The sequence below is a fragment of the Eublepharis macularius genome, chromosome 1 (genome assembly GCF_028583425.1).
Source record: "Eublepharis macularius isolate TG4126 chromosome 1, MPM_Emac_v1.0, whole genome shotgun sequence".
Classification (NCBI taxonomy): Eukaryota; Metazoa; Chordata; class Lepidosauria; order Squamata; family Eublepharidae; genus Eublepharis; species Eublepharis macularius.
In genome coordinates this window covers 166,339,867-166,365,285 of record NC_072790.1, presented here as the reverse complement: position 1 = coordinate 166,365,285, position 25,419 = coordinate 166,339,867, and the positions used below count along the sequence as shown (strand labels likewise).

The window sequence follows — 25,419 nt, the reverse complement described above, 5'->3', positions numbered from 1 at the left end:
GGAATCTTCCCCTTCACTTAATCAGTCTGTTGCAGTTTTTAAGTTCAGTTTTAAACTTTATTACTTGCTTAAATCTGTCCCAGTTTGAGAGATAGCAATCTTTACCTTCTTAAACGTCTTTTCTTGGGTTGTAATCGCTGCTTCTTTTAATCAAACGAATCCGTTTCCCTTGCTGCTTAACGAAGCTCGGGCATGCAGGTCTTATGCCAATACAATTGACTCCTGAGCCGCTGCAGAGATCTTAGCAAATCTGTCTTCGGGTGGGACCTCCAGGGCGGGAGGGAGCTTGTTGCTTAAAGCCCCCCACCACCCGAGATCGACGCGCCCTCAGATGCAGTGCGTACTTGCCTGTTCTCCACCTGAGAACAGGGGGCCATGGGCAATCTGTGCCCCTCCAGCCTCCACAAACAGCGGCATGGACAGCTCAGCTCTTTGAGCTGCTTTAGACCTTCATGGATCCCGAACTGGAAGTCAAAATTAGTTGCATTTCTTCATATCATGCATAATTGTCACAAGATGCTGCAATAGCTGCTATATTATATATTCATGACAAATACATACATTTAAGCTATGACAGCTAAAAGTGGAATCTCATTATTTGGATATATTAGCTTAACCCCAGCAATACACAAGTGGAAACATAAAAAGATTTGGCACCGTTCTGCTTGTGCAAGAACTTATGCAACACCTAGTGCTCTCCTCCCAATTCATTATAGAACCCAGAACTTGACTGCACAAGATCTTGCCCAAGTAGAAATGCAAGTGGGGAAACAGTAATTTAGTGCAAGTGGCTACTGCAGTCTTTTTCTTGTGTTTCTGTTTGTGCAAGAGCTCTAGTGCAAATGGAAATTCTGTGCTAGATCCAACCAAGTATTTGTATCTTTAATTATTGGATCTTCCCAACATCCACTGGAGTGGGGGGGAGAAGTGAGCCCCCCTCACAGTCACTGTTATTTACACTGACCATCTATTAAGCTTCAAGGACCATCCTGTGTGCAGTTCTAGGTGCTAGAAGCAGTGTTTCTCTTGTTCCCTTGCAACAAACAGCCTTTTGTGATAAATCAGAAAGGCAACTCACATCCAAAAGTATGGTTCTGAGTATGGCTTTTTCTTATGAACGTATCTAAAGGCATAACAACTATATATTATATTGACAATATATTGCATTCCCACATCAGAAGGCAGAACTACCTTTAACAAGAAGCCCTCTTTGGATCCTAAACATTGTTCCAGCTTTTAGCTGTCCTCAATTGTTCCCTTTCAGGGTGAAATGCCTGAGCAGGTGATGATTTCACTTTTGGATGAAACTGATTATATGGACCCCGGTCAACATGGCTTTTAGCATAGATCTGGTACTGAAACGCCTCTGATCACCCTGATGTATGATGTGTGCTGGAAGGAGGATTAGGTTCCACTCAAAATATAATTTCTAAAATACTAGACTTTTTGGAGAAGCAATAACTGAATACAACTGAAGATGGCAGTCAAATACCATAGAAGATAATCTCAGTATAAAATAACAATGGGTAATTTCAATCATTAATAAAAAAGAACTTATTTCAATCGCATTACTTCTATTATGGTGTCCACAAAGTGTTTTTTTTTAAATGAACTATATTCTACACACACACACACACACAAGCCCAGCGATGTTAGGCTCTGTGTATACTATCTTACTAATTTCTTAGAGGGAAACAACACATGATGCTTTTGGAAGCTTTCTCTACGAAGAGAGATGATGATGATGATGATAATGGAGAGTCCCCTCAAGTCATATAGAGACCCCTGGCAGGGTTTTCATGGCAAGAGACTAACAGAGGTGGTTTGCCATTGCCTGCCTCTGTAGCCCAGGTCTTCCTTGGAGGTCTCCTATCCAATTACTAACCAAGGACGACCCTGCTTAAATGCTGAGATCTGATGAGATCAGGCTCACCTAGGCTATCCAGGTCAGGGCATGAAGAGAGATACAAACACCTTATTAAAATATTTCTCTGGCTTCCAAAAATGGGGGAAATAATTGGATGTTTCCACAGTGCTGAATGCCATAATCATGAACCTAAGAGCTTTCTTCATCTTCTAAGAGCACACAAATATCACCAAATTTCTTTTTAGTGTAATAATAATGCAGTAAGTAACACATAGAGAAAAATGTATTTTAGTAAACTGTAGATTAAATGCAAGATAACAAGGCCACTGTTAACTGCTACAATAAATACAGCTTACTTCAAAAGAGTATGACAGCTCATTTAGATTTTAAGTGTTGCTGGAGGTGCTGTTATAAAACACAGCTTGTGATTTAACAACAACAAAACCCCCTGCTAAGCAGAAAAGCAAGGCTGCTCTTGTTCTTTACTAAGCTTCATATAGCACATGATAAAATTGGACTTGATTCTGCCCTCTGTGAGACTCTGCTCTTCTGACTGCTTGTTGGATCTAGATTATTTTCATTCCTCCCCTTGCTTGTGCCCTGCCCTAAATTCAACAGCACTCAGGTCTGTCAGAATCACTTATTATGTTTGATTTCAACACTCAAAAAGTAGCACAGGAAGAGGCCCTTGGAAAAACAGGGCACAGAACACTGGAGCCAAAATTTGCCGTTAGAGAAACTTTCAGTACATGTATAGCTCACCCAGTGCAGCAGCTCCCCAGGGCCATTTCAGGTCAGAAAAAGAGCACCGAGGGGAGGAAGGCCCACTCCCTCTGCATTGCAGTTTTGAACTGAATAAGGCCCCACATGCCTGGGAATTAAGGTGTTTTCTACATGGGGACAGGCTTCCATAATTTTCCTGCTGTCACTGCTAATATTGTGCACTTGTAATAGGGCTTCCACAAAGCAGGTTTCCCTGGTAGTTTTTTTAAAAAAATTGGATTAAATTGCTGATTAAAAAAGAAAAAAAGCCCTGGTGACACGGAGACAAAATGGCTATTGCAGGGAAAATGGCTGCTGTGCGGGTGAGACCTGGAAAATCTGAACTTTTCCCCACACATGCCAGTCGTCCAGACTTTTGCTGTGATCCTTCCCAAAAATTCAGAGCAAAGCAGGCTTGGGAAAGATTGGAGAAAAGCTGGGGGAACACCAGGATTGTATCATGATGCTGTGGGGAAATAGGGAAAAACCCACTGCCCAACAGTACCAAACTCAGTGGAAATAATAGGTGTGGAACCACCTTGTGAGGTGACTGTGGTGTTCTCTCTCTAAGCAGCTGCAAGCCATCTCTAAGCTGAGACTAGTTCACTAAAAGCAAGCAAGAATCTATCACATGATATCTATGGGTTACAATCAGTGAGCTCCCATCCTCACTGAGTTCAGTTTGGAATTCAGATTAAAATACCAAATTTTAGCTGATTCAATAAAATCCAGGTATTCTGAATAAAAAAACAGGTGTCCTCTGAATTTTTAATGAATTTTCAGAAAAATCCAGCCATTGTTTTCTATGGGAAAATCATTTTGGGAACTATCTGGTGGGCTGGAGGGGTCATTTGTCCACCAAACTTCACCGAATTAGGAGAGAACCTACTCCTGACTGTCTTCTAAAGAGCCACCAAGTTTCATGAAGATTGGGTTCTGGGGGCCAATTCTATGAATCCCTGAACAAGGTGTCCCTGACCACTCCATTGTTTCCTATAGGAAAAAAGTCAAAGCTGACTCCTATTGTAGAAACACACTGGGACAATGCTGCAATAGCTAAGGCACATTCCTAAATGCAAGCTGAGCTCATCCCAGAGATAGTTCAACAGAAGCAAACTGAAGCACAGGAATGAATCCCCCCAGAACTAAAGTGAAGGAAGGAGAGCAACATCACATCAGAGAATCACATCCATTCTACCCAAACAAAACTGAAGCAAGGGACACTGTTGCAACTTAGCACAACATAAGCAAACTGAAGCAAGGGAATGCCTTGTGCCTTTGGTTGGGTACTGCTTGGTTCTGTTCTGTGTTGTTTCTCCACAGACTGAACCCAGTGCCTGGCTGTTCTGAATGATACTGATTCAGTCAGAAGTAGGTTCTTTCCACATTTGATGAAGTTTGGTTAAAAAATGACCCCTTCAGCCCACTGGATAGCCCCCAGAGTAATGACTGAATTTTTCAGAAATATATGAACCAAATTGGAGAATCAATTTGGAATCTGGGGAATTCCAATTTTTTTCTCAGATTTGGTAAAAAAAATTGGATTTACCAAATTTTGGGGGGTGCACATCCCTACTTGGATGTATGGAACTGCCTTATACCAAGTCTGGCAGAGTATGATCCATTGCAACTAGCAATGGATTTTCAAGAACTCAAGCAAGGATCTTCTGCAGCTCTGCTGCCTGAAATTCCGTTCGCTAGACATGACAGAAATTGAAACTAGGCTCTTGCACATGTAAGGCATGTCAATAGCTCTACCCTCCCAGTAGAGGCTTTAATCTGTACCCCAAACAAGCAACTTGAAAGAAAAACTTTGTAATTTAGTTGCTGTTCAACAGCAGTAGGTAACTAGCTTATTTTTACAACACTTTCTCTTTTGTCTCCATGACTATACACTATTACTTCCTATATAGTATTTTGCAAATTTTCAACAAAACTACTATTTAGCTATAGCTCAGCTCAAAGCACTGTTTTAATTAAAATCATATGACATTGAAATGGCTTATACAACTTACTGTAAAACAACTGAGTTTGTTCAGCATTCAGAAGAGATGAAATCATTAGGTTGGCTTCTGCTGAATGTTTTTGTATAACAGCCAGTAAAGAATGAAATTTACAAAAGCATTTACAGCTCTCTTGTCCCGCTTGCACTTATTTTTCTTTTGTTTTCCTTCACGTGATGCGACATTTTAACCAAATACAAGAAGAAAGAGATCCAAAGAAACAAGGAAGTGATAAGCAAAAGGCAGCAGGAATGGCCAGTTTTCCCTTATGTGTGGACAGCTATTGATTTTGCCCATCTGCAGGGTTGTATCTGCAGAAGGCCTTGTTCAGATGAACAAGGCTGCCATGGTGGAGCATGGGGGAAAGGTGTCTTGCAGATATGAGGGGCCAAGGGCCTGAAGGGCTTTGTATGTGATAATCAAAACACTGAATTGAGCCTAGTAACTGATGGGTATCCAGTGGAAAAACTGCAGAAGGGGAATAATAAAATGCATGCTCTGCCTAGCTCCAGATAATAAATGAGCTGCAGTATTTTATATTACCTGGAGTTCAAGTTAACTTTGAGGAGAGACCGATGTACAGTGCATTATGTGACTAGTCTGATGTTACTGTGACAGGAATCCAAGTGGCCAAATCAGCCATCTCAAGATAGGGGGCCATCTTCCAAGCTAGTCTGAGTTGTGAGAAAGCTTTTTTTGCAGCTGCATTTATTTGCTTCTCTAGTAGCAGTGCTGGTTTCAGTATAATCCCTGGGCTCTCAACTAGATCTGCAAAGGTCAACTGAACTGCAGTGATGGTGGAGAGCACAACGTCCTTCAATATCTCTGCCTTCCCAACCAGCAACACTTCCATCTTTCTGGGTTTTGTTTCAATTTGATTGCTTTCAGTCATTTGACCACAGCAGCCATGCAATGACTCAAGACCTCTACTGCATCAGCAGGAGATGTGGACAGAGAGATACAAAGCTGAGTGCCTTCTGCATATTGATGACATACAGTGCCAGTTACAAGTGATTTCTCCCAAAGGCTTTACATAGAGGCTGAATAACATGGGGGACCTGAAATGAAGTGCAGCGTACACATATCACTTTTTCAACCAGAAAATATTTCCTGGATAAAACAGACAGTGATATTTTCCCTATTAATTAATGTCACAGAGGTAACCATAATGAGAGGAAGTTAGAACGATGCCAGTTACCTCCTGCTGTCTCTTGTAACAACAATGATGAAGTTCTGCATCTAGTTTTACCACCTGGCTATTTCTCACTTCCTCCTGCACCATGCATGTGCAGGCACAGCAACATTATATTGGTATACCCCTGAGTATCAAGCAGAGTGTATCTGCAAGGAGGGTGGATAAACAACAGGGGTTCAGATATATTGCTTTCCAACCAGTGGGGTGTATGCCACGGGTCTACTTCTGGCTGAGTGCCTTCTGGAAGAAAAGATGCAGCGTTCTTCTGCCTGATCATTGCAGTTCCTTTGATTGTCAGGACTGATGTTCTAAATCGAAGGAAAGGGGGCCTAAGTAACTCTGGCCAGGAGTGGGGATTTTCTTCCTCCCTGAGTGGAACCATTAAAGGCAGGCTCATTCCTAGCTTTCCTCTCTTCAGTTTGGCTTATTTTCTATCCGGCTGAACTGTAGGCTGCTACAAATTTTATTACCTGAAAGGCAGATTTAAAATGCCATAAATGTAGTCCTATGAGTTCCCCCATAAATAGTTGCATACAATTCTAAGAATAAGCAGACCAATGGTACGCTCGGCTTATCACTCTTTCTTAAACAATGGCTTATGTAAATTCAGAAGCAGGGCAAGTGATGATATCTCTGCACTTTTTTGTTTCAGGGTTTAGAAAGTCAAGGGTTTCCTGTCTTTGAACAAAGATGTTCATTTCTGGCCCCTATAGCTTGCTAGACCATGCATGCTGATTTTTATAATTACATTCTGTGGTAATGAATTCTACAGGATAATTGTACTCTATGTAAAAAAGTACATTTCCTTTTGTTTGTTTTATAGTCCTCCCTAAACTGCCAATAATTGGTGAAACGTTTTGGAAAGAAAGGGTATTATTTTTGTTGCAAGATTGGATATAATGATTGGAAAAGTATCCTGCTCGTTTCATTATCTATCTCCTGGACTGTCTTACCTCTTCTCCCAGAATCTGAATTCTGCTGAAACCCAAATCTTGTCCCTCCCGTTTGAATACACCCTGAAGCTCCCGAGTGCAATAATATCTAAGTATTCTTCCCACATGCCATTCGCTTGCCCTAGGATCCTGTCATCCAAATCACCTCCTCTATTGGTAATAGACAACCACCCATTCTACACCACAGATCCTTGACTGCACATATGGTAAACTCTCTGCTCTGTTTCTCTGTACCACACTCCACTCCACCCTTGACATCTACACTGTGAATTTACAGGGGACATTGAGAAAGGCGGACGCTGAGGCCCATTGTACTAATCACTCCTCAGGGCATCAGGTGTTTCAGAAAGTATGGTAGAAGTAGCATAGACACACTTTTCACCCCACAGGAGGAGTAAAAAGGCTCTTGGACCTTATGTTGGCACACTGGACTAAATCTTATAACCCTTTTCTGATAAAACTGAAATAATGACCCTAAATGGATTCTGTGGTGATTTTTTTTCTGTTAAATTTTATGCTCCTTCAGAGTATCTCGTCTCCAAAGAGACATCTACTTGCTTCTAAGAAAATGAGTTATTCTTTTCACTTCCACTGGTAAACATTAAATATCAATATACTACATTACATTAAAAATTAATATTTTACTTTGAGTCCAACTGAACCCACATACAACTCCTGGACCCAAATATGAGAACATCTGCTAGGAAAAAAATGTCAATAAAAATAAGCAGCGCATGCATAAAATATATTTTAAAAATGAGGTCTGGGGGTGAATTTAAGTTACAGTTCTCAGTTACAAGACATAAAAGCTGCTTACGGTCTTCCACAAAGTATGGATCAGTTTCTGGAGTATAATGTTCTTCTTCAAAGTCAACCAATGCATCCTGCCCATATGGCCTTCGTGATCCAGGAACCTGAATGTTGCACAAATGGGCATAATCCTCTGGAAGAGAATAATGCAAAACAGGATTCATAATGGAACACATCAGAATTGCTTATGCTCTGTTTTGGCATGTCTTCAACTTTTTATTGGATTTCTACTGGTTTAAAATATTTGCATATTCGCATTTATAGACTCTATTACATTATTTATTGCAATGCCCTTGAAATTGACTGTACTAACACTGTGTAATCTACCTTGAGTCTCAGTGAGAAAGGTATACCATGAATGAATGAATGAATGAAAGGTTATTCCATGCTTTTTCTCACTAGTTTGTAGCACTTAATAGTTGGAAAAATCTATCTACATTTCCAACTACCTTCTTTTCTTGAAGATATACGATATTCAAGGTACCAAAATGAAGAGGGACAATTGGGTGAAGTCACCTCCAGCTCCTTCTTTTGCCCATGCTGGATATGGGGCAATTTCTCCCAGTTCCCCCTCCTCACTACAGCCTATTATGTTCTGTGGCATTTGGCAGTCCATTACATTCTCCAGTGATGCCCTTCACTTAGTTGGAACCAATGACTCCCTTCTGATGTCTTCCTTTGTTAGAGAAAGTCTTTCTCCACTGAAGAAGATGGAGAAGAGAAAAATTGGAGTGAATTTAGTGGGAGTCATTGTATACAACCCTTGTGGTAGATACATGGACTATGACGTCAGCAGAAAAAGACCTTGAAGGATTCTTTTACACCATTTTAAAATTTCTGTATATGATTATACAATTTAATGTTAGATCAACAAATGGAATACTTTTACCAAAATAATTACACATATAAAGAATTGACTTAAAACCTAAGAACAGCCAATGCAGAAGGAAAGCTGGAACAAAATGTCTAAATGAATGCCCAGTACAAATGTATTTCGTAATTTTTGGTTCAAAAGGAGACAAGTATATTGGTACTTTCCTATGATTAATAGATGTTCCTTGAAATGTGCATGATTTTTCAGCAAAACAGTTTTTCTCCCACAGAATTTTCTGTTTGAACAACTGGTCTGCATGTCTCTCAGGGTTGGACAATCATAATGACTGATTTTGTTGTTGTTGCTATTTTCTTACTGCCTGAAAGAACATGATCTCCAATGATGTAAGCAATGATCAAATCCAATAAAATTAATGGAGCATAAACATTTCAACACTAACTGAAGCGAGAATAACAATTCCTTCTCTCTGCCACTTTCCCTCTTCCATGCAGTGACCTAGAGCATCTTGCTTATCTTTGGCCATATCACAAGGTGTATGTAAGTATATGTCTGTTATTTATGCACTTGAAATTTGAATACAAGCCTATATTGGCTAGGACATGCAGCTGAAAAAAATGGGAATTCCGCAAATGGTAAAATGTCACAGACAATGCCTTAATTGAACACTCAGATATTTTAACAATACATTTCCAGTGCAGGTCAGATTGCTCATGGAAAAGGAAGGCAGGAGAAATGGTCTTCTGCCAATAAAATCAATTGACAAGTATTTGGGGATTTTCTAAAAAGTTCCCTATTTCTTTCAAATGCCTCGACAGGTCTTTAGGACTACTACTAGCCTATTGATTTCAAAGGTTAAGAGCATGGACACTGCAGAATTGCAATGCATATCACATACATAGAACTGTGACATAGCTAGTGGATGTTAGGTTGCATTATTTATTATAAAACAGAGCAACTAGAAACACGAGAATTGTGAGTGCAGACATGGAGCAAGGAGGCTCATGGTTCTTGCTGGCAACGCCTGTGAAAAATTAATTAGTACAGGCTACTAGGGAATCTTAGCTCTTGCTGTTTAATATTTATTTACTATATTTATAAGTTGTGTTTTAATTTTAAAAGTTTCCAAAATAATTTACAAAATAAAATATTATCAGTAACAATTCTTTTCTTCCTAGCCTCTGGTGAAGTGGCTGGCTGTTCCACAATCAAAGAGGGCAAGCCACCCTGACTTCTCTGGAAGGTGACAGGACCCCAAAAGGAGCCATGTGAAATCTCAGATGGAACAGCTACCTGGCTCAGTGGTTGGAGAGGATTTGCCTTGCTGGCATCCTGTTTGGTCCTTAATGTGCATTACTTGGGCGTATAAGGAGAGAGAGACCCTAAGCCCAGCTTCCACTTGTATCGCAGAGCCTTTCCCCTGATGGAGGTGGCTGTGTCTGCAGCAGGAGCTTCTGCTCATGCAAGACCAGCAAAATTCAACAAGCTAAAAAGCATCCTTGTGCCAGAGGAAAGCACTGCATAATAGAGAGGACCTGCCTCCACCATATGGATGAACAGAACGGACAGAAATGGGGCTTAGAGTCAAAGCCTGCACATCCCTATACCATTAATAATAGAAGCTGTCACACAAAGTGAAATGTGACAAGTCCATAATCCCAAGCTTGTTTACATGAACTTATTGCCAAGCACATGTGTCAGGATCAGGGTAATTACATTTTGCATGGGCAGCATACTTTTCATTCTGCTGTGCCAATTTTAAAGCATTTTAACAACAAACTTGTTTATTACACATTAGGTTTAGTGCCATCTTGTGGACAATGCAGGTTAACCATCAGAGTGACAGATCAAGATGGGTGGCCGTGTTTGTCTGTAGCAGTAAAAAACAGCAAGAGTCCATTAGCACCTATAATTTGTGGTAGGGTATGAGCTTTAGTGAGTCACAGCTCACTTCTTCAGATACCAAATAACCATATAAATGTGACAAAGAGCTTCGGGCATCAAAGAGCTTCAGTCACCTCAGAGTGACAAAGAACTTCAAGCATCTATGACTCCCTTTCCCCAACATCACCTGTTTTCATTTCACTCTTAAATCTAGGAGAGATGGAATTTGATGGTTAGCATTGGTATCTTCTTATATCCACTTGCACTTTGACAACACAATTTCTTTAGCATTTCTACTTTAAAATTTGCTGTGAGATGTAGCTCTTTTCTAATCATCATAGCTAGGGCTAAAACTTTATTTCCTTCATCTTTTTTTTTTAAAAAATATATACCACTTTTGTCCCTGACTGGGGACCCAAAGTGGTTTTTCACATTGTTCCCCCCTTCCACTTAATCCTCAGACTGTGGCAAGTCCAAGGCCACCTGGCAGGCTTCCATGGTGGAGAGTGGATTTGAACCCAGATGTACCATGTCCTAGTCTGACACTTTAACCACTACACTACCCCAGCCCTCAAATACATTCTAGCAAAAACCAGGGATGATGTAAATTTTGGTGTGAACATGATCAATGTTTGAACGTAACATGTTCAAAGGCGGTGATCAGATGTGGGCCAATTACTCAGTCTGTTTGGTTTGTGCCGAGCATCCACAAATGCCTGCTGAACTGGTTTGCATTAGGTTTTCACAAAGCCATGTATGTGCAAAGATGCTGCTGATGCAAACCAATCAGTGGCCATTAGCACCACTAAGAACTGCTTAGATGAACTCTGAAGGGTAGGATTTTATTGAAACACAGCATTTATTGATGACTGATTTATATGACTATGATTATATGATTAGAGATCTAATTGCTGTATATCTGAGTGCAGCAGGTATGCAGCAAAGATGTAGGACTGTAGAACTCAATCAGGCCATGAGAGAATGTGCATGCAAGAAAAGCCTGTTGCATTGTACTGCATGGTTAGTAAGGAATACAGTGAAACAACCTGCCAAACATCCACGAACTGATTGACGAACTATCAGACTGATCATTGAAATATCAGGTTTCTGCAACTAGTGAACAGAGCGCAAGCTGAACCCGCAGGTATTTGTGCATCTGTAGCAAAACGTGGTTGTTATAAAATGTAATCTGCATTAACCTGTACTGTGCAGCAGTTTCCTGCTGCAGGTGCAGATACAGCACAACAGCAACAGGACTTCTAAAGCAGGTTTTGTTGTTGCCCCAAATCCCCTGAAACAGCCATCTGCTACTAAGCGACCAAGGCTTTTTCCTTTTTTAAAACAGGTCTCTAACCCCCTGGTGATGGAAGGGGGAATGGTCATCACCATACAGAGAGGGGCAGGGAAAATGGCTGCTGTGGGGGCAGGACCAGGAAAATCTAAACTTTCCTATTCAAACAGCAGCCATTCAGGCTTTCTTTCAATCTTTCCCGAAACTATGAGCCAAGCTACAAGTGACGCCTTACACAGGTTGGACACTTGTCAGCTTCCCTCAAGTTTTGATGGGAAATGTAGGCGTCCTGGTTTTACAGCTTGGCTCTCCATTACAGCTGCAAGACCAGGATGCCTACATTTCCCATCAAAACTTGAGGGAAGCTGACAAGTGTCCAACCTGTGTCAGGTGTTACTTGTAGCTTGGCTCTATGCACCAAAGCAGATTTGTAATGCGTACCTTAATCTTCCTTTAATATAATTTGTATTTCTGTTCCATTTTTGTTTTGTATCCCTTTTATTGTTTAGAAAATAATATATATATACATTTTAAAAATCTGAAGCAAATAACCTACATGGAAATGCCGTAATTGTAGCTCGGAATGCTTTCTAGAAAAATGCCTTTTCCTACAGCCTGTGGTTGTACAAAATGTGTAACTATCATATATGCGTTTGTCACCTCATAACTATACTATAGCATTCCTTCCTCCACCGGCTCCAACTGGAGAATTTTGCGGTATCTGAACCTAGAAACTGTTTCTATTTTGAAGGGAAAGCTAGAAGAACAGAAATGCAATTTAAAAATATAGCTGACACGCACAAATCCTATGAGGGGATGCTGAAAGTGCTTAGGAAGCCAACTAGGAGTTATGATGGTGTATCTTTGGCTTATGCCATTGTAAACCCCAAGTTCCCCACCAGCACATGGCCGCCACAGTCAGGCACAGGCAGATCTGCAGCACAAATCCTTGAATCGGCAGGCTGGAGGGTATGGTGAGTTAATCAGCTCTCTAAGCCCTTTCAGTCTTGGGAACACCCCCTGCAGTGGTGGAAAGTTATGCCACAAAAACTGTGGGCATAGCGCATAGGCGCCCATTGTAGAGGAAAAGACGCTTATCCCCCATGCTCAGCCCCACCCAAACAGCCCGGAGGAGCATAGGTTGCTGACTTTTGCCACAACCAATCCGCTCAGGCCCCTATGGCAGTTGAGCCCCCTTGCTGGCACCCAATCACAACCCCTACATCACCTCCGGCCGGGGCACCCATTACCTGCAGACTTCCTTGTTTGTGCTTTCCCACATGGGAAGAGGAGAGAGCATGGTCATGGGTCAGGGTGGACATATGCTGGCAATTGAAACTCCCCAGTGTTTACGGCCATGCATCATACAGGCTGTTTCCCTCACAGGATCAGAGCTCCATGCAGCCACAGCAGCAGCAGCCAAACAGTCTGGTGCATTCGAAGAGCACTCTTCCACTGGGGGGGGGGCATTTGTCATCTGCTTGCCAGCAGCACCTGTGATGGAGGGGCACCCCCCCGCCCCCAGGGCCATAGACAATCACCAAGACCTGGCTCTGGCTTGTGCAAGACAGAGCTCCTTGCCCTCACCACACATTTCTGTTTCCCTTACAGTCAGGTTGCAATCCATCAGGGAGCCAAGGCAGCATGGCTATTTCTGCTCCCAGTAATCCTCCACAACTACCTTCCAAGCCCAGCTCAGGGAGTGGTCCCCAAGCAGCCTGTGACTCAACGATGCTCTTGAGAAAGCTGCACAAGGAATGGCTCTCCTGCCACTGAGAGCAGCTTGACCAGGCGCTGTCCTTGATGAGGGGAGCTGGCAACCAGTGTCCAACCAACCTCCTCACATTCGGCAGCTCAATAAAGTCTGTGCTGTGAACCAACTCTCTCTCTCTCTCTCTCTGTTTGCTTGCCTGTGGCTGGCAGTGGCTCCATGTCCTCCCCTGGCCCAACCCCCACCTTATTGAGGTTTGCACCACAAGCACTGGGCATGCCATCCTGGTACCTTCCTGCGGGGCCATGCTGATCAGCAAGATGATCTCTGGCTGGAGTTGCTATTGGTGATGTCAGAGCCATGGAGAGTTCTCAATTTCTTCCTGGCTTGTCTCTCAAGAGCTGCCTTGCCAGGCTCTGAGGCTTAGGGGCCCAAAGAGCTGAAGGTCTGACCCTGGCCAACTTCTTCTCAGTACTGCTGCCTTTTTGAATCTACTTTCCTGGAGGAGGGGTGCGTGCGTCTCAGGGTGGCGGCAGCAGGAGGGGATGTTTGCCCTTTCAGCTGCCAACCTGGCCCTTGCAAGAAATGGGGGGCAGGTGGGTGCCGTGACTGTCTCTGGAGAGTACATCCCACCTTAGCAGTACAGGGCTCATCTCCAGCCTGATGCCTCTGTTGGGGTGCTGTGATCAAGGGGTCTTTGTGTCCTGAGTGCCTGCTCTCTGGAGGGGAGGGGAGTGGCACTGACAGGCGGCTGAGGGGCTGACTGCCACCAGAAGATTGACTGTGCCTTTGCCTGCCACTCATGGGGCTGTCAACAGCAGCTGCCCAGCAATTTTTTGGCCACTGCTGGGGTAGCCAGGGGAACTAGGGAGCATGCTCTCCTGGCTGGGCCTGGCCATGCTTTGCCTTGCCTGCCAGCAAAGCTTGCTTGCAAAAGTCCTTAGGAGGTGGAGGAGTAGCACAGAAGTTACATAGGCAGGCGCCCAAGAGTGGCAAGAGAAACCTTAGTATTGTACTACCCATGTCCCAATAGTGATATATTTCCCCTCCTTCCCTTTGTCCTTCAACTGAGTCTCAGCTCCTCTCAATATTCTGCACTCCTGAAGGATATTAAGCCCCCTAAGGCCAGGCTCTTAAAAACCCAACCCCCTTGGTAAATTTAGTGGTTAGGGTGTAAGACTAGGATCTGGGAGACTCAGATTTGAATTCCCATCACATATTCTCAGCATAACGCACCTCACAGGGCTATTGAGAGGATAAAACGGAGGAGATGAGAACCATGTAAAACCACTGTGTGTCTCCACTGGGGAGAAAGGTGGGGTATAAATGAAGTAAATAATAGATAAATTTACCAAATCATATTTTTATGCATTGCTGTTAAGTCCCCCAGAGTATAAAGAGACCCCTACCTTGTTTTCAGGTGGCTTCGTTTTATTGTTTTGTGAGAGGTATGTTGGCTAGCCATTTTATTATTAGATACACTTAATATAGTTTTATTTGCAGGTGAGATGGCTCACATTTACATTTAAAGATCCAAAAGTAAGGAAGAAAATGATCAGCTGGTGGGACAATTTATTCCACAGCTGATATTTTACATATAACATTCTAAAGAACATTTCTCAGTGTGGCCATGCTACAACTGCACAACAGCCAAGGTTTCCCTCCTATTCTCAAAGGCTTAATGAACACTTTACTTCTTAGCTATAGCTTTCTAAGTGTCACTGCCAGGAAAGGGCCAAATCTGTCAAAATCCTAACAGATCCCCAACAGTGTTTCAACACACAATAGTTTAATCCTAGAAGGAACCACTGGAGACTAGAAGAATGCCAATAAAATAGACTAGAAGAATGCCAATAAAATATCTATTATCCCATGCATCTTCCCAACCAAAGATTCTGACTATTAAGTATGTAATGCTTCAATGATGTTCTCTCAGGAACGGCATCTTCTGGGAACCAAAGACTGACAAGGTTTCTGTTATTAATTTAAATAAGCAGGGAACTACTCATGCACATTGGGGGCATGCTCCTGACCCTGCTATTTGTCAGACCACAGAAGTATCTCATGTTTCCATCTAATTCTGTCCAATTCACAGAGACAACCAGTGCACATATTATGAAATCTACCTGTCCCCCAGATGGTGGTAATGGGTCCTGTCAATCAGATATGTGCCTGGAGTTTGGTGCTCAGACCTTAATTCCCAGGCACGTATGGGCCCAGTTCGGATCAGGCTACAGGGAAGAGGGAGAGGGATCTTAACTCTTCCCCTTACCATTTTCCTGAACAGAAATAGTCTTGGAGAGCCACTGTTTGCCTGCTGGGGAAATTTACATGTACAGATTGTTACATGTAAGCTTCTCCAACAGGTAAAATGGCAGTTTCAAGGGACAAATTCTGGCCAGAAAAACAGCATGGAAAGGGAAGTCTCAAGATTCCTCAGTGACAGGATTGAATAGATAAAGCCCACACTTCCAGTATCTCTATCATCCATGAAGGCTGTAGTGAAAAGATAGAGATTCCAGAGTTCAGCAAGTCTTTCCCAGATAAAATCACTCTATTTCTTTCATCAGGAGAAACAGCCTGTCAGTTCTGTAACACTGGGTGTGGGTGTGACATTGTAACAACTCTTAAGAGAATTGCAACCCAGCTGAACTATGAAAACCTTTGCAATTTTACATTTTACAAGTCAACAAAAATAAGCTACTTAACCCTTCTACAGAAGAGACAATAAACTCATTATTGCATTGTTAAAGTAAGGCTCAAAAAGAAAAGGAGAGTCAAAAGGAAAAGGGAGTCCTGAAACCTGGGCTGCCATCCAGAGGCCCACACGGTTACTTCAGCACATTAATATCTTAAGATCTACATTTAGCTTTATTAATCACTCACCAATATACATTTATTGTATGTTACCCTCTGCTAGCTATCCATTGAGGGGTGGAGGGGATGATACAACACCATGCCCATCACATCCTCTCCTGGTAGTTCTAATCCAAATTGGCCGTGTGTGTGCTGGGAATTCAGTTCTGAGCATGGAACTCCAGGCACACGTTTGATTGTAGTGGCCCTGTGGCTTTTACAATGTGTGAATGGGCTCTAAGTGACTTGCTCACAATCAAATAGGCTTATTTAGTTAACTACGCATACCATTTGATTTACAAGTGTGACTCTGTGCTCATTTTGATAACATTCCTATAATAATTGAGATATATACTGAGGGCTTTCCTCCCCCCACCCTATTTAATCCCGAACATACCCAGCAGATGTACTTTCAGCCTCGCTAAGATCTCTCAACTGAAATTTCCCTCCCTCCATGACATTTAAACTGATATTCATGTTAAAAAGTATTATCCTTTATTCTTTTGAGATGCTCCAGTAAGGTTTATGATCTTACTCAAAGAAGAACTAGAAGCCTGCACACAAAGTATTGATTGGCTAAATTCTCCAGCCTCCTTGCCTCTGTGCTTCTTGTCCTTTAGCTTTCCCTATGTCCCAGGACTTCTACCTAATCCTTAAAACTATCGTTGTGTGAAGTTTTATTCAGGGTCAACCTGGCAACTTGCCCTTCTCTCACAGAAGCTGGACTGTAAATGTTAGCTCCCTCAGCATCTGAACATCCTGGGCCATCACACCTACACCCAATCAATATTATCACTAGCTTCATCCAAACGCTATTACAGCGCTAGCAGGAAGAATCCAAAAGCAATGCAATTAGAATTAGGACCAATCAAAAGGTCATAATGAAACAGTGATTTCTTGAAGTAACAAAAACCTCTTGATTTGTCTATATGTAAAGGAAACAACCTCCCGCCCCCCCCCACCCCCCACACACAAAAGTGGCAGAGAGAAACCAGAGGACAGTGGGCATACTGGAAAGTCCAAATAGTAGCCCAGTTTTGCTATTATATAGGCAATGTTATGACTCGAGGCATTTTGCTGTATCATCAGCTGGCCTATGACAGAATGGTAGCCCTACTCTACCATATATATATACATGGCAGAGTTGCATTATGCACAGCATTACAGAATGATGGTGAAGGATTAGAAGTGGATCTCCTTGCTTGGAGCATCTATGACAGGAAGTAGTTATTTTCTGTAACTACATTTGAAATGACAGGCAGGACAGCAGTACAGACTGGCTTGTTCTTCCTGACTAAACAGTTAATTTTGCATGGTTGCTCCACACTCCCGCTCCTCAACAGAAGCATTTTTTATTTAGATTTCCAATAACATCAACATGCATTCTCTCACCTTCCAGGTTTCCGTAGTCTCTGCTGCAAGTTTCCTCAAACTTGCTTGGTACGATCTTTCTGGGAAGACTGAACACCAGGGATGCCAGTTCTCCCCTTGTGGCAGGAGACCTCCCACTGGGCACCCATTCTTCCTCTCACCACTTCTTTGTGCAGTGGGAGAAAAAAAAGGTGCCAGCATCATGTACAATGTGTACATCAGGGAAAATCTAGAAGTGATCATGTCACTCTAGGGATTACCAGAAACTCTATAGTTTTTGCATTTTCTGGAATTTTTTGGTAAATGATCTAATTTTTTAAAAAAGACAACAAGCCTTCCAGAGTGAGGAAATGGCAGGCCCAAGGGGAGAACGAGGGAAGATAATCTCTATGGAATCACAGCAACAATGAGAGCAAAAGGGGAAACTACCCCCATATAGAAGCAATTATGCTGACAAGTCACTGTTTATGTAGGATTCACAGCTAGGTTTTAAAGTTACAGCCAGTGACATCTCCAGCGTGCCTATTAGAATTTTGATATTCTGAATGGCCTAACTACACAAATGTTTAGGAATAATAAAAAATGTCCTTTTTTAAATTGAAGGAAGATGGGGTACTGACCTAATTATTGCATTTTCATCTGTACAGGATGTTTCAGTAAATCAGGCTGTTCAGCTGTTGAAAATAGTACCTTCTCCCATGTCTAAAGCTACATAACAGAACAAATTTATATACTTCACAACTTTATTGATTCTTTTCAATTGCTCTTGGGCTTTCAAATTTAGGACATTTGGCTTTTGAAGGTTCTCTTCCAAAATGCTTTGTCTAAAAACAAAGCAGGAAATTAAAAAATATTTTCTTTTTTCTTTGAAGTTTGTCTGTGCTCAATTGAGGGTGAATACCTCATTCACTTTTGGCTTGTCACTACATTACCCCATCTTTTAAATTAATTTATATTTTGACCACAGTTGGCTTTCCCCCTTATTTATTTAGAAATATATGGACATAAAATCACAGGCACTTGTATAAATGAAGATTAAAATATTTTAAAATATTTAACAATGACATGTTAAAAACTAAACTCTGAGTGAACGCTCTAAAAGGATGAACTACCAGTCCTCTTCTTCTCCTCACACTTCAAACAAAGGTCCAAAATGCCTGGATACCACTGACCTGCATTTATAATGTCTCTCACACGTGTAATTAAAAACTATGTGTGACATGATGTTATCACATTTCCTCACCAATCCATGAAAGCAGCAGCAAACACAACAAAGTGCTTGAAGAAAATGCAAAAATGATGAAGTCATGGTACTTTTTTTCTCTATTTCTTAATAGAGTGATGCAGGAGTAGATGTGGGTTTGAAATGTTTGTACCTTGTGCATGTAAAACTTTCAGTCCTCAAAATAAATTACATCTTCATAATAAGCACCTGGCCCAGACTTACCTGGGGCCCTGTATGTGATCTGTGAAGGGTGGCACACAGTGGCTACCAGAGTCCTGGGGCCCAGCAGCTCCCAGAAGCTGTGGTAGAGCTATGTGAGCAGCTAAATGTAAAATTGCCTGGTCAGCCAATCAGCATTGAGCTGGCTGAGTTTGTGCAGGCAGGTCTTGGCTGGCAAACCTAGAAGGCCAGAGCGAAGGCTGCCTAGCAGAGCTGGTGAGAATGCAGCGGTGAGGCACTCAGCAGCTGGCTGCCTTGGAGAGCAGCTCAATGGCCATCTTGTGAGCAGCAGTGGCAACAGCCGTTTTGGAGCAACTCAGCCATTGACTGTAGCATATTTTTTTTTAAAAGAGCTCCCCTCACCAAGCTGAATCACTTAGATAACCAGACTTCTTGGGGAGGCAGCACATGGGGGAGGTGTTGGGGAAGTGCTTTGTATGGTAACATAGTACCACTTGCTCAGGAGCCTTCTTCATTTAGTGAAGGCAATGCCTCCCAAGAAGGGTGACTCCCAAGAAGGCTAGCCAAGAAGGCTAGCAAGAGGCCTTCACTGGGAAGGCACCTGCATGGGCTTGGCTGATGGCAGCCCTTCCTCTGAGAACTAGGAGCCAGGGCAGCCCTGTCAAATCAAATCCAGTGGTTCTGGCTCAGAGTAAATGGGGAGTGTCCTTGCAGACAGCTAGGGGTGCACAGGGGCACAAGAGTGGGGCCAAGAGTCTCCAGGGTCTTTCTTGGGCTCTGAAGCTTCTTTCTAAGAGAGTGGAGCACTTTAGGACCTCTAGGCCTGGTCCAATTGCAGAAGTGGCTATCTCAGTGTCTGTCGATGGCCCCCACCCAGTGAGTATCAAGACTGCCAGGTGCAGAAACTCCGCTAGAGGGTGGCGCAGAGTCCAGTTGCCCTCCAGCAGCTCTAGCTGCTCCAGCAACTCCAGCAACAAGAGCTCTGACAGTAGGAAAAGACCCCCAAGAAGAAGGGCTGGGAGACCCACAGGAGGACACGAAGAGCATCATATGGGAGAGAATAAGACAGCATAGGAGCCTCTGGTGAGTCTTCTTTGCAGGGGGAGGCAGGGGTTCCACTGAGGATTACTGGGGTGCAGCAGCCCATGTATGTGGCCTTCTGGCCTGGGCTCTGAGGAGAAGGGATGGCTAGGGACGGGTTGGGCCTTGGGACAGTTTGGGGGGCTGATCAGTTAGGGAGTGCTTCTGCCTCCCTCTCCATCTTTAGTAATAATGAGGATCGCCCAGGCATACAACAAGGTGGGGAAATGGATCCTGGACAGATACTATGTTAATGTTTTTTCACTTTTCAAGCTGGAGGCTGAGGATGAGAGAAGTGCTCCCTCCATCAATAAGGGTAAAAAAAAGGGTCCAAAAAGAAGGAAGAGGAGTGCACCTTTAATAATTTGTAGAACAGTTATACAGTGTTTATGGGGATGGTGCAATCTGGCTATCCCAAGACGAGCTAGCACTTGTTCAACAATCTTGGGAATGTATTACAGGCACAGGCCCTGCAGGTGACAACGTAGCCATCAATTATGATGAGGCCTTTCATAAATGTGCTTCTTACAGCACGAAGGCCAGGTGGGACCTGATCAATCGCAAACACTGGCTGCTGTTGGGAAGTCCCAATATCAAGGAGAAAACTGATCCCCCTAAGGCAGGAAAAAGGGGCAGCAAGCTGGGTCCCAATTAGGATGTTTGTTGAGAATACAACTACAGGAAGTGCCACCAGAGACATCTCTGAGATTGTGGCTGCTAGTGGTGTGCAGCTCGGTTCAGTACTCAGAATTGAAAGCTGCATTTTAGCGGATTTGGTAAAATCTGGGTATTCTGGATCAAAACAATGAATACCAAATCCGGCTTGGAAAACCAAACTCATTGGAAAAATTCGGTAATACAGAGGCCAGGCTGTTTCTTTGCTGTTCCCTGCAAAGGAACAGTAAAGAAACAACAGTTCCTGCTTTTTTACAGAGAGGAAGTGTGTGTGTTCATTTTTCAATCAAATGCCACCAAATGTGCAGGAAACCTACTCCTGACCCCCCATGTTTCATGAAGATTGAACACCAGAAGGCAATTCTATGGACCCCCCCCCCAAGAAGGTGCCCCCAGCCACTCTCCATTATTCCCTCTGAGGAAAGCTATCTGTGGGCTGTCCAGGGGGCTGGGGGTGGCATTTTCCAAGCAAACTTCACCAAATTTGACATTCCTCTAAAGACTCCCCCAACCTTGAAGAATACTAGACCCAATTCTATTGACCTCCAAAGAAGGTGTCCCTAGCCACTCTACTGTTTTCTAGGGGAGGGGGGAGTAAAAGCTGACTCTCCCTGCATAAACTGTAACATAATAGGCATTACTGAAACTTGGTGGGATGACACTCACAACTGGAATCTAGGACTGAGGGATACAACTTGTTTAAAAGAGATAGACAAATAAGGAAGGGGGGAGGAGTAGCATTAGATGTAAATGAGGTATAGACTTGTGAGAAAACACGTGTATCTGAGCATGGAAGTTCAGTGGAAGTCTTTGGGTAAAAGGAGTAAGAAATAATAGTAATATTATAGTGGGGGTATGCTATAGACTACCAAGCCAGGCAGAGGACTTGGATGAGACACTCCTTGAACACATTACAAAGTTCTTAAAGAGACAGAACACTGTGGTCATGGGAGATTTCAATTACCGAGATATCTGTTGGAAGTCTAACTCTGATAAAAATGAAAGGTCAAATAAATTTCTGACTTGTCTTGCTGACAACTTCATTTTTCAGAGAATGAAGAGGGGAACAAGGGGATCTGCTATCTTGGACTTGATTCTCACCAACAGGGAAGAACTGGTTGACGAGGGAAAGTAGTGGGCACCCTGGGTAGTAGTGACCATGTAATTTTGGAATATAAAGTCTTGGGGAAGGGAAGAGCGGTATGCTGTCAAACATATAGATTGGACTTCAGGAAAGCCAATTTTAATAATCCCATGGTAGAACCCCATGTTCAGAAATACTTAAGGAGAAGAGTGTTCAAGAGGGACGGTAGTTCCTTAAAAGTGAAATATTGAAGGAACAATAACAAATGATTCCTATGAGAAGGTAAAATGGGAGGAGCCTAAAGAAGCCAAGTTGGCTCCATGAACAGCTTTTTAAAGAACTGAGAAATAAAAAAGACTCATTTAGGGAATGGAAGGAGGGCCTTATAACCAAGTATGAATATAAACAAATAACCAGTGCTTGGAGGGGGAGTGTTAGAAAAGTGAAAACTCAGTATAAGCCTAGGCTAGCAAAATATGATAAAAACAACAACAAAAGTGTTTGTTGCTTATATTCAAAGTAAGAAAAAAAGCAAGGACATGTTAGGCCCATTGCAAGGACAGGAAAGTGAAATTGCAACAAGTGATGAAGAGAAGGCAGAGCTGCTCAATTCCTACTTTTCCTCACTCTTCTCCTACGAGGGAAATATGGTGCTCAGCATGGCAAAATAGAACACATGATGAGAGAAGGGAGTTGCAGCCTAGGATTGGCATAGGGGTAGAACCTAGTTTTTTAAAAAACGAAACTAAGTCCACAGGGCCAGATGAATTGTATCCAAGGATACTAAAAGAACTCACGGATGTAATTTCTGAGCCTCTGTCCATTATTTTTGATAATTCTTGGAGAACAGGGGAGGTGCCAGAAGATTGGAGGTGGCCAAATGTTGCCCTCATCTTCAAGGGGAAAAAGGAGGATCCAGGTAACTACCAACCCATCAGCTTGATATCTATACCTGGAAAGTTTTAGAACAAATCATCACAGTCAGTACTTGAGCATTTAGAAAGGATGGCTGTGATTACTAAGAGCCAGCATGGGTTTCTCAGGCACAAGTCAAGTCAGACTAACCTTATCTCTTTTTTAAAAAGAAAGTTACCTTGCTGGATCAGTGGAATGCTGTAGACATAATTTATTTCAATTTCAGTAGGGCTTTTGATAAGGTTCCACATAATATCCTTGTTGACAAGTTGGTAAAATGTGGTTTGGATCCTATTACTGTTAGCTGGATCTGTAATTGGTTTACAAATTGCACCCAAAGAGTGCTCATTAATGGATCTGCATCCTCTTGGAGAAGAATGACAAGTGGAGTGCCTCAGGGATTGGTCTTGGGACCTGTTCTGTTCAACATTTTTACAAATGATTTGAATGAAGGAATAGAGGGAATGATTTTGGGCTGTATCAACAGAAATATAGTGTCCAAAACAAACAAAGTGATGATATCGCTCTACTCTGCTTTGTTTAGACCTCACCTAGAATATTGTGTTCAGTTTGGGGCACCAACATTTAGAAAGATATAGACAAGCTGGAATGTGTCCAGAGGAGGGCAACGAAGATGGTGAGTGGTCTGGAGACCAAGTCCGATGAAGAAAGGCTGAAGGAGCTCAGTAGGTTTAGCTTGGAGAGGATACAACTGAGCAGGGCCGGATCTAGGGTTGCTGGCGCCCAGTGCAACCCTTGTCCGGCCCAACGCTGCGTGATGACGTCACTCCCATGATGTCATCACGCAGGGTGGGAGGCGTGCTGCCCACGCGGCAACCAGCCGCCCCAACGCCCAGTGCACCACAGACTTGGCGGTGGTGGCGGTGGCACGGGCATGCACTGGGGCAGCCAGCTTGCCGCACAGGCAGCTGAGCGTAGGGCTAGGAAGTCATCTGCACAGTTCGCCTGCTCCGCTGCCCCGTGCTACCCGCCCAGCAAGCTGGCCGCCTCAGCACATGGTGCACTGCGGAGCTGGGTGGCTTGCCGCGTAGGTGGCTGAGTGCAGGGCTGGGAGGTCCTGCACATGCGGCAAGCCAGCCACCCCATCGGCGGGGCAGGCGCTCAGCCTCCCACATGGCAAGCCGCAGCGCGCTCCCAGCGGCTCGCAGCCACACCTGGCACCCCCTCTTTAGCGGCACCGTGGGCAGGCTACCCCCCCCGCCCCCTCGATCCGGCCCTACAACTGAGAGGTGATATGATAACCATCTCTAAGTACTTTGAAGGGCTGTCGTATAGAGGATGGTATGGAGTTGCTTTGCATCGCCCCCAAAGGTCAGACCAGAACCAATGAGCTGAAATTAAATCAAAAGAGTTTTCAGCTAAACATTAGGAAGAATTTCCTGACAGAGTGGTCCCTCAGTGGAACAGGCTTGGGAGGTGGTGGGTTCTCCCACATTCCTTGGGAGGTGGTGGGCTCTCTTTCTTTGGAGGTTTTTAAGCAGAGGCCAGATGGCTATCTGTCACCAATGCTGATTCTGTGAACATAGGCAGATCATGAGAGGGAGGGCAGGAAGGGTTACATAAGTGTTTAGTTCTCGTGGCTCCTTCTTATACACCCAGAGTAATGCTGACCACCACTTTGGGGTCAGGAAGCAATTTTTTTTTCCAGGTCAGTTTGGCTAGGGGTTCTGGAGGTGTTTTGCCATCTTCTGGGCATGAAGCAGGGGCCACTGGGGCAGTTGGGGGAAGGTAGTTGTGAATTTCCTGCATTGTGCAGGGGATTGGACTAGATTATCCTGGAGGTCCCTTCCAACTCTAGGATTCTATGATTCTAAACACACTGGGGAAAGGCTGCCATGGCCATGGCACACTCCTAAATGCAAGCTGAGCTCAACCCAGAGAAAGCCCAACAGAACCAAACTGAAGCAAGGGAATGGAATCCCCCAGAATCACACCAGAGAATCACATCCCTTCTACTCAAACCAAATTGAAGCAAGGGACTCTGTTGCAGCCCAACAGAAGCAAACTGAAGCAAAGTGCACGGGACTAGATGCAGCTTTTGGAGCTTTGGTGGGTGCCAGGCATGGTAACTGCTCACATCTTGAAGTGGTTTTGGCATTGGGCCCTTCCGGAGGGAAATAGGCCTTGGGGTGATGTACTGCAGGGACAAGACCTGTTCAGGGGCTTGTTGGGACATGTTCATTCCCATGTTGCAGAAAGCTTCACACAGAGGTTTGTGCCCTTATGGAATCCCACATCTTGTCAACATGTGGTTTCCTCTGTCAGCAGGTGGGCTGGGGGGGGGCAAGGTAGATCATTGGCTAGCAGGCAGATCAGCCAATGCTTGGATCCACGCCCTATGCTATGACAAGGCTCCATAAACTGTTAACCAATAAAGTTGCAGCCTTTTACTTCCAACGTTGTCATTGTGTCTTGTATGTTGCCTTGTCCTCTTACTGTCTTTAACACTAGACCTGCACACTATGCTATGCTTGCTGAGATTCAGAAACTCAGTTCATGCCATGGTTTCTGATGCTGGTTTGGAACCAAGCACTAAGTATAGCTTGCTAGTTCAGATGTTGGAGCAAACTATAGTTTGGGCTATAAGCAGGAAAGGGAAACTACGCATGTGAGGAGAGGAGGAAGTGCAGAAGCCTGCAGCTTATTTCCAGTTCTTCAAACAAAAGTTTCCTATCTGAACCACAGTGAACATACATTTATTTCA

The 25,419-nt window shown here is 43.5% G+C and overlaps 1 protein-coding gene across 10 annotated transcripts in view; it reads right to left on the bottom strand.

Moving 5' to 3' along the window:
• Window positions 1–25,419, bottom strand: part of LTBP1 (latent transforming growth factor beta binding protein 1) — a 416,097-nt gene that overhangs the window by 17,301 nt on the left and 373,377 nt on the right. For all 10 annotated transcript variants that reach the window (XM_054976893.1, XM_054976903.1, XM_054976911.1 and 7 more), the window contains one exon: window positions 7,598–7,723. In XM_054976893.1, the coding sequence (XP_054832868.1) occupies window positions 7,598–7,723 (126 nt within the window). The remainder of the gene's footprint in view (window positions 1–7,597; window positions 7,724–25,419) is intronic.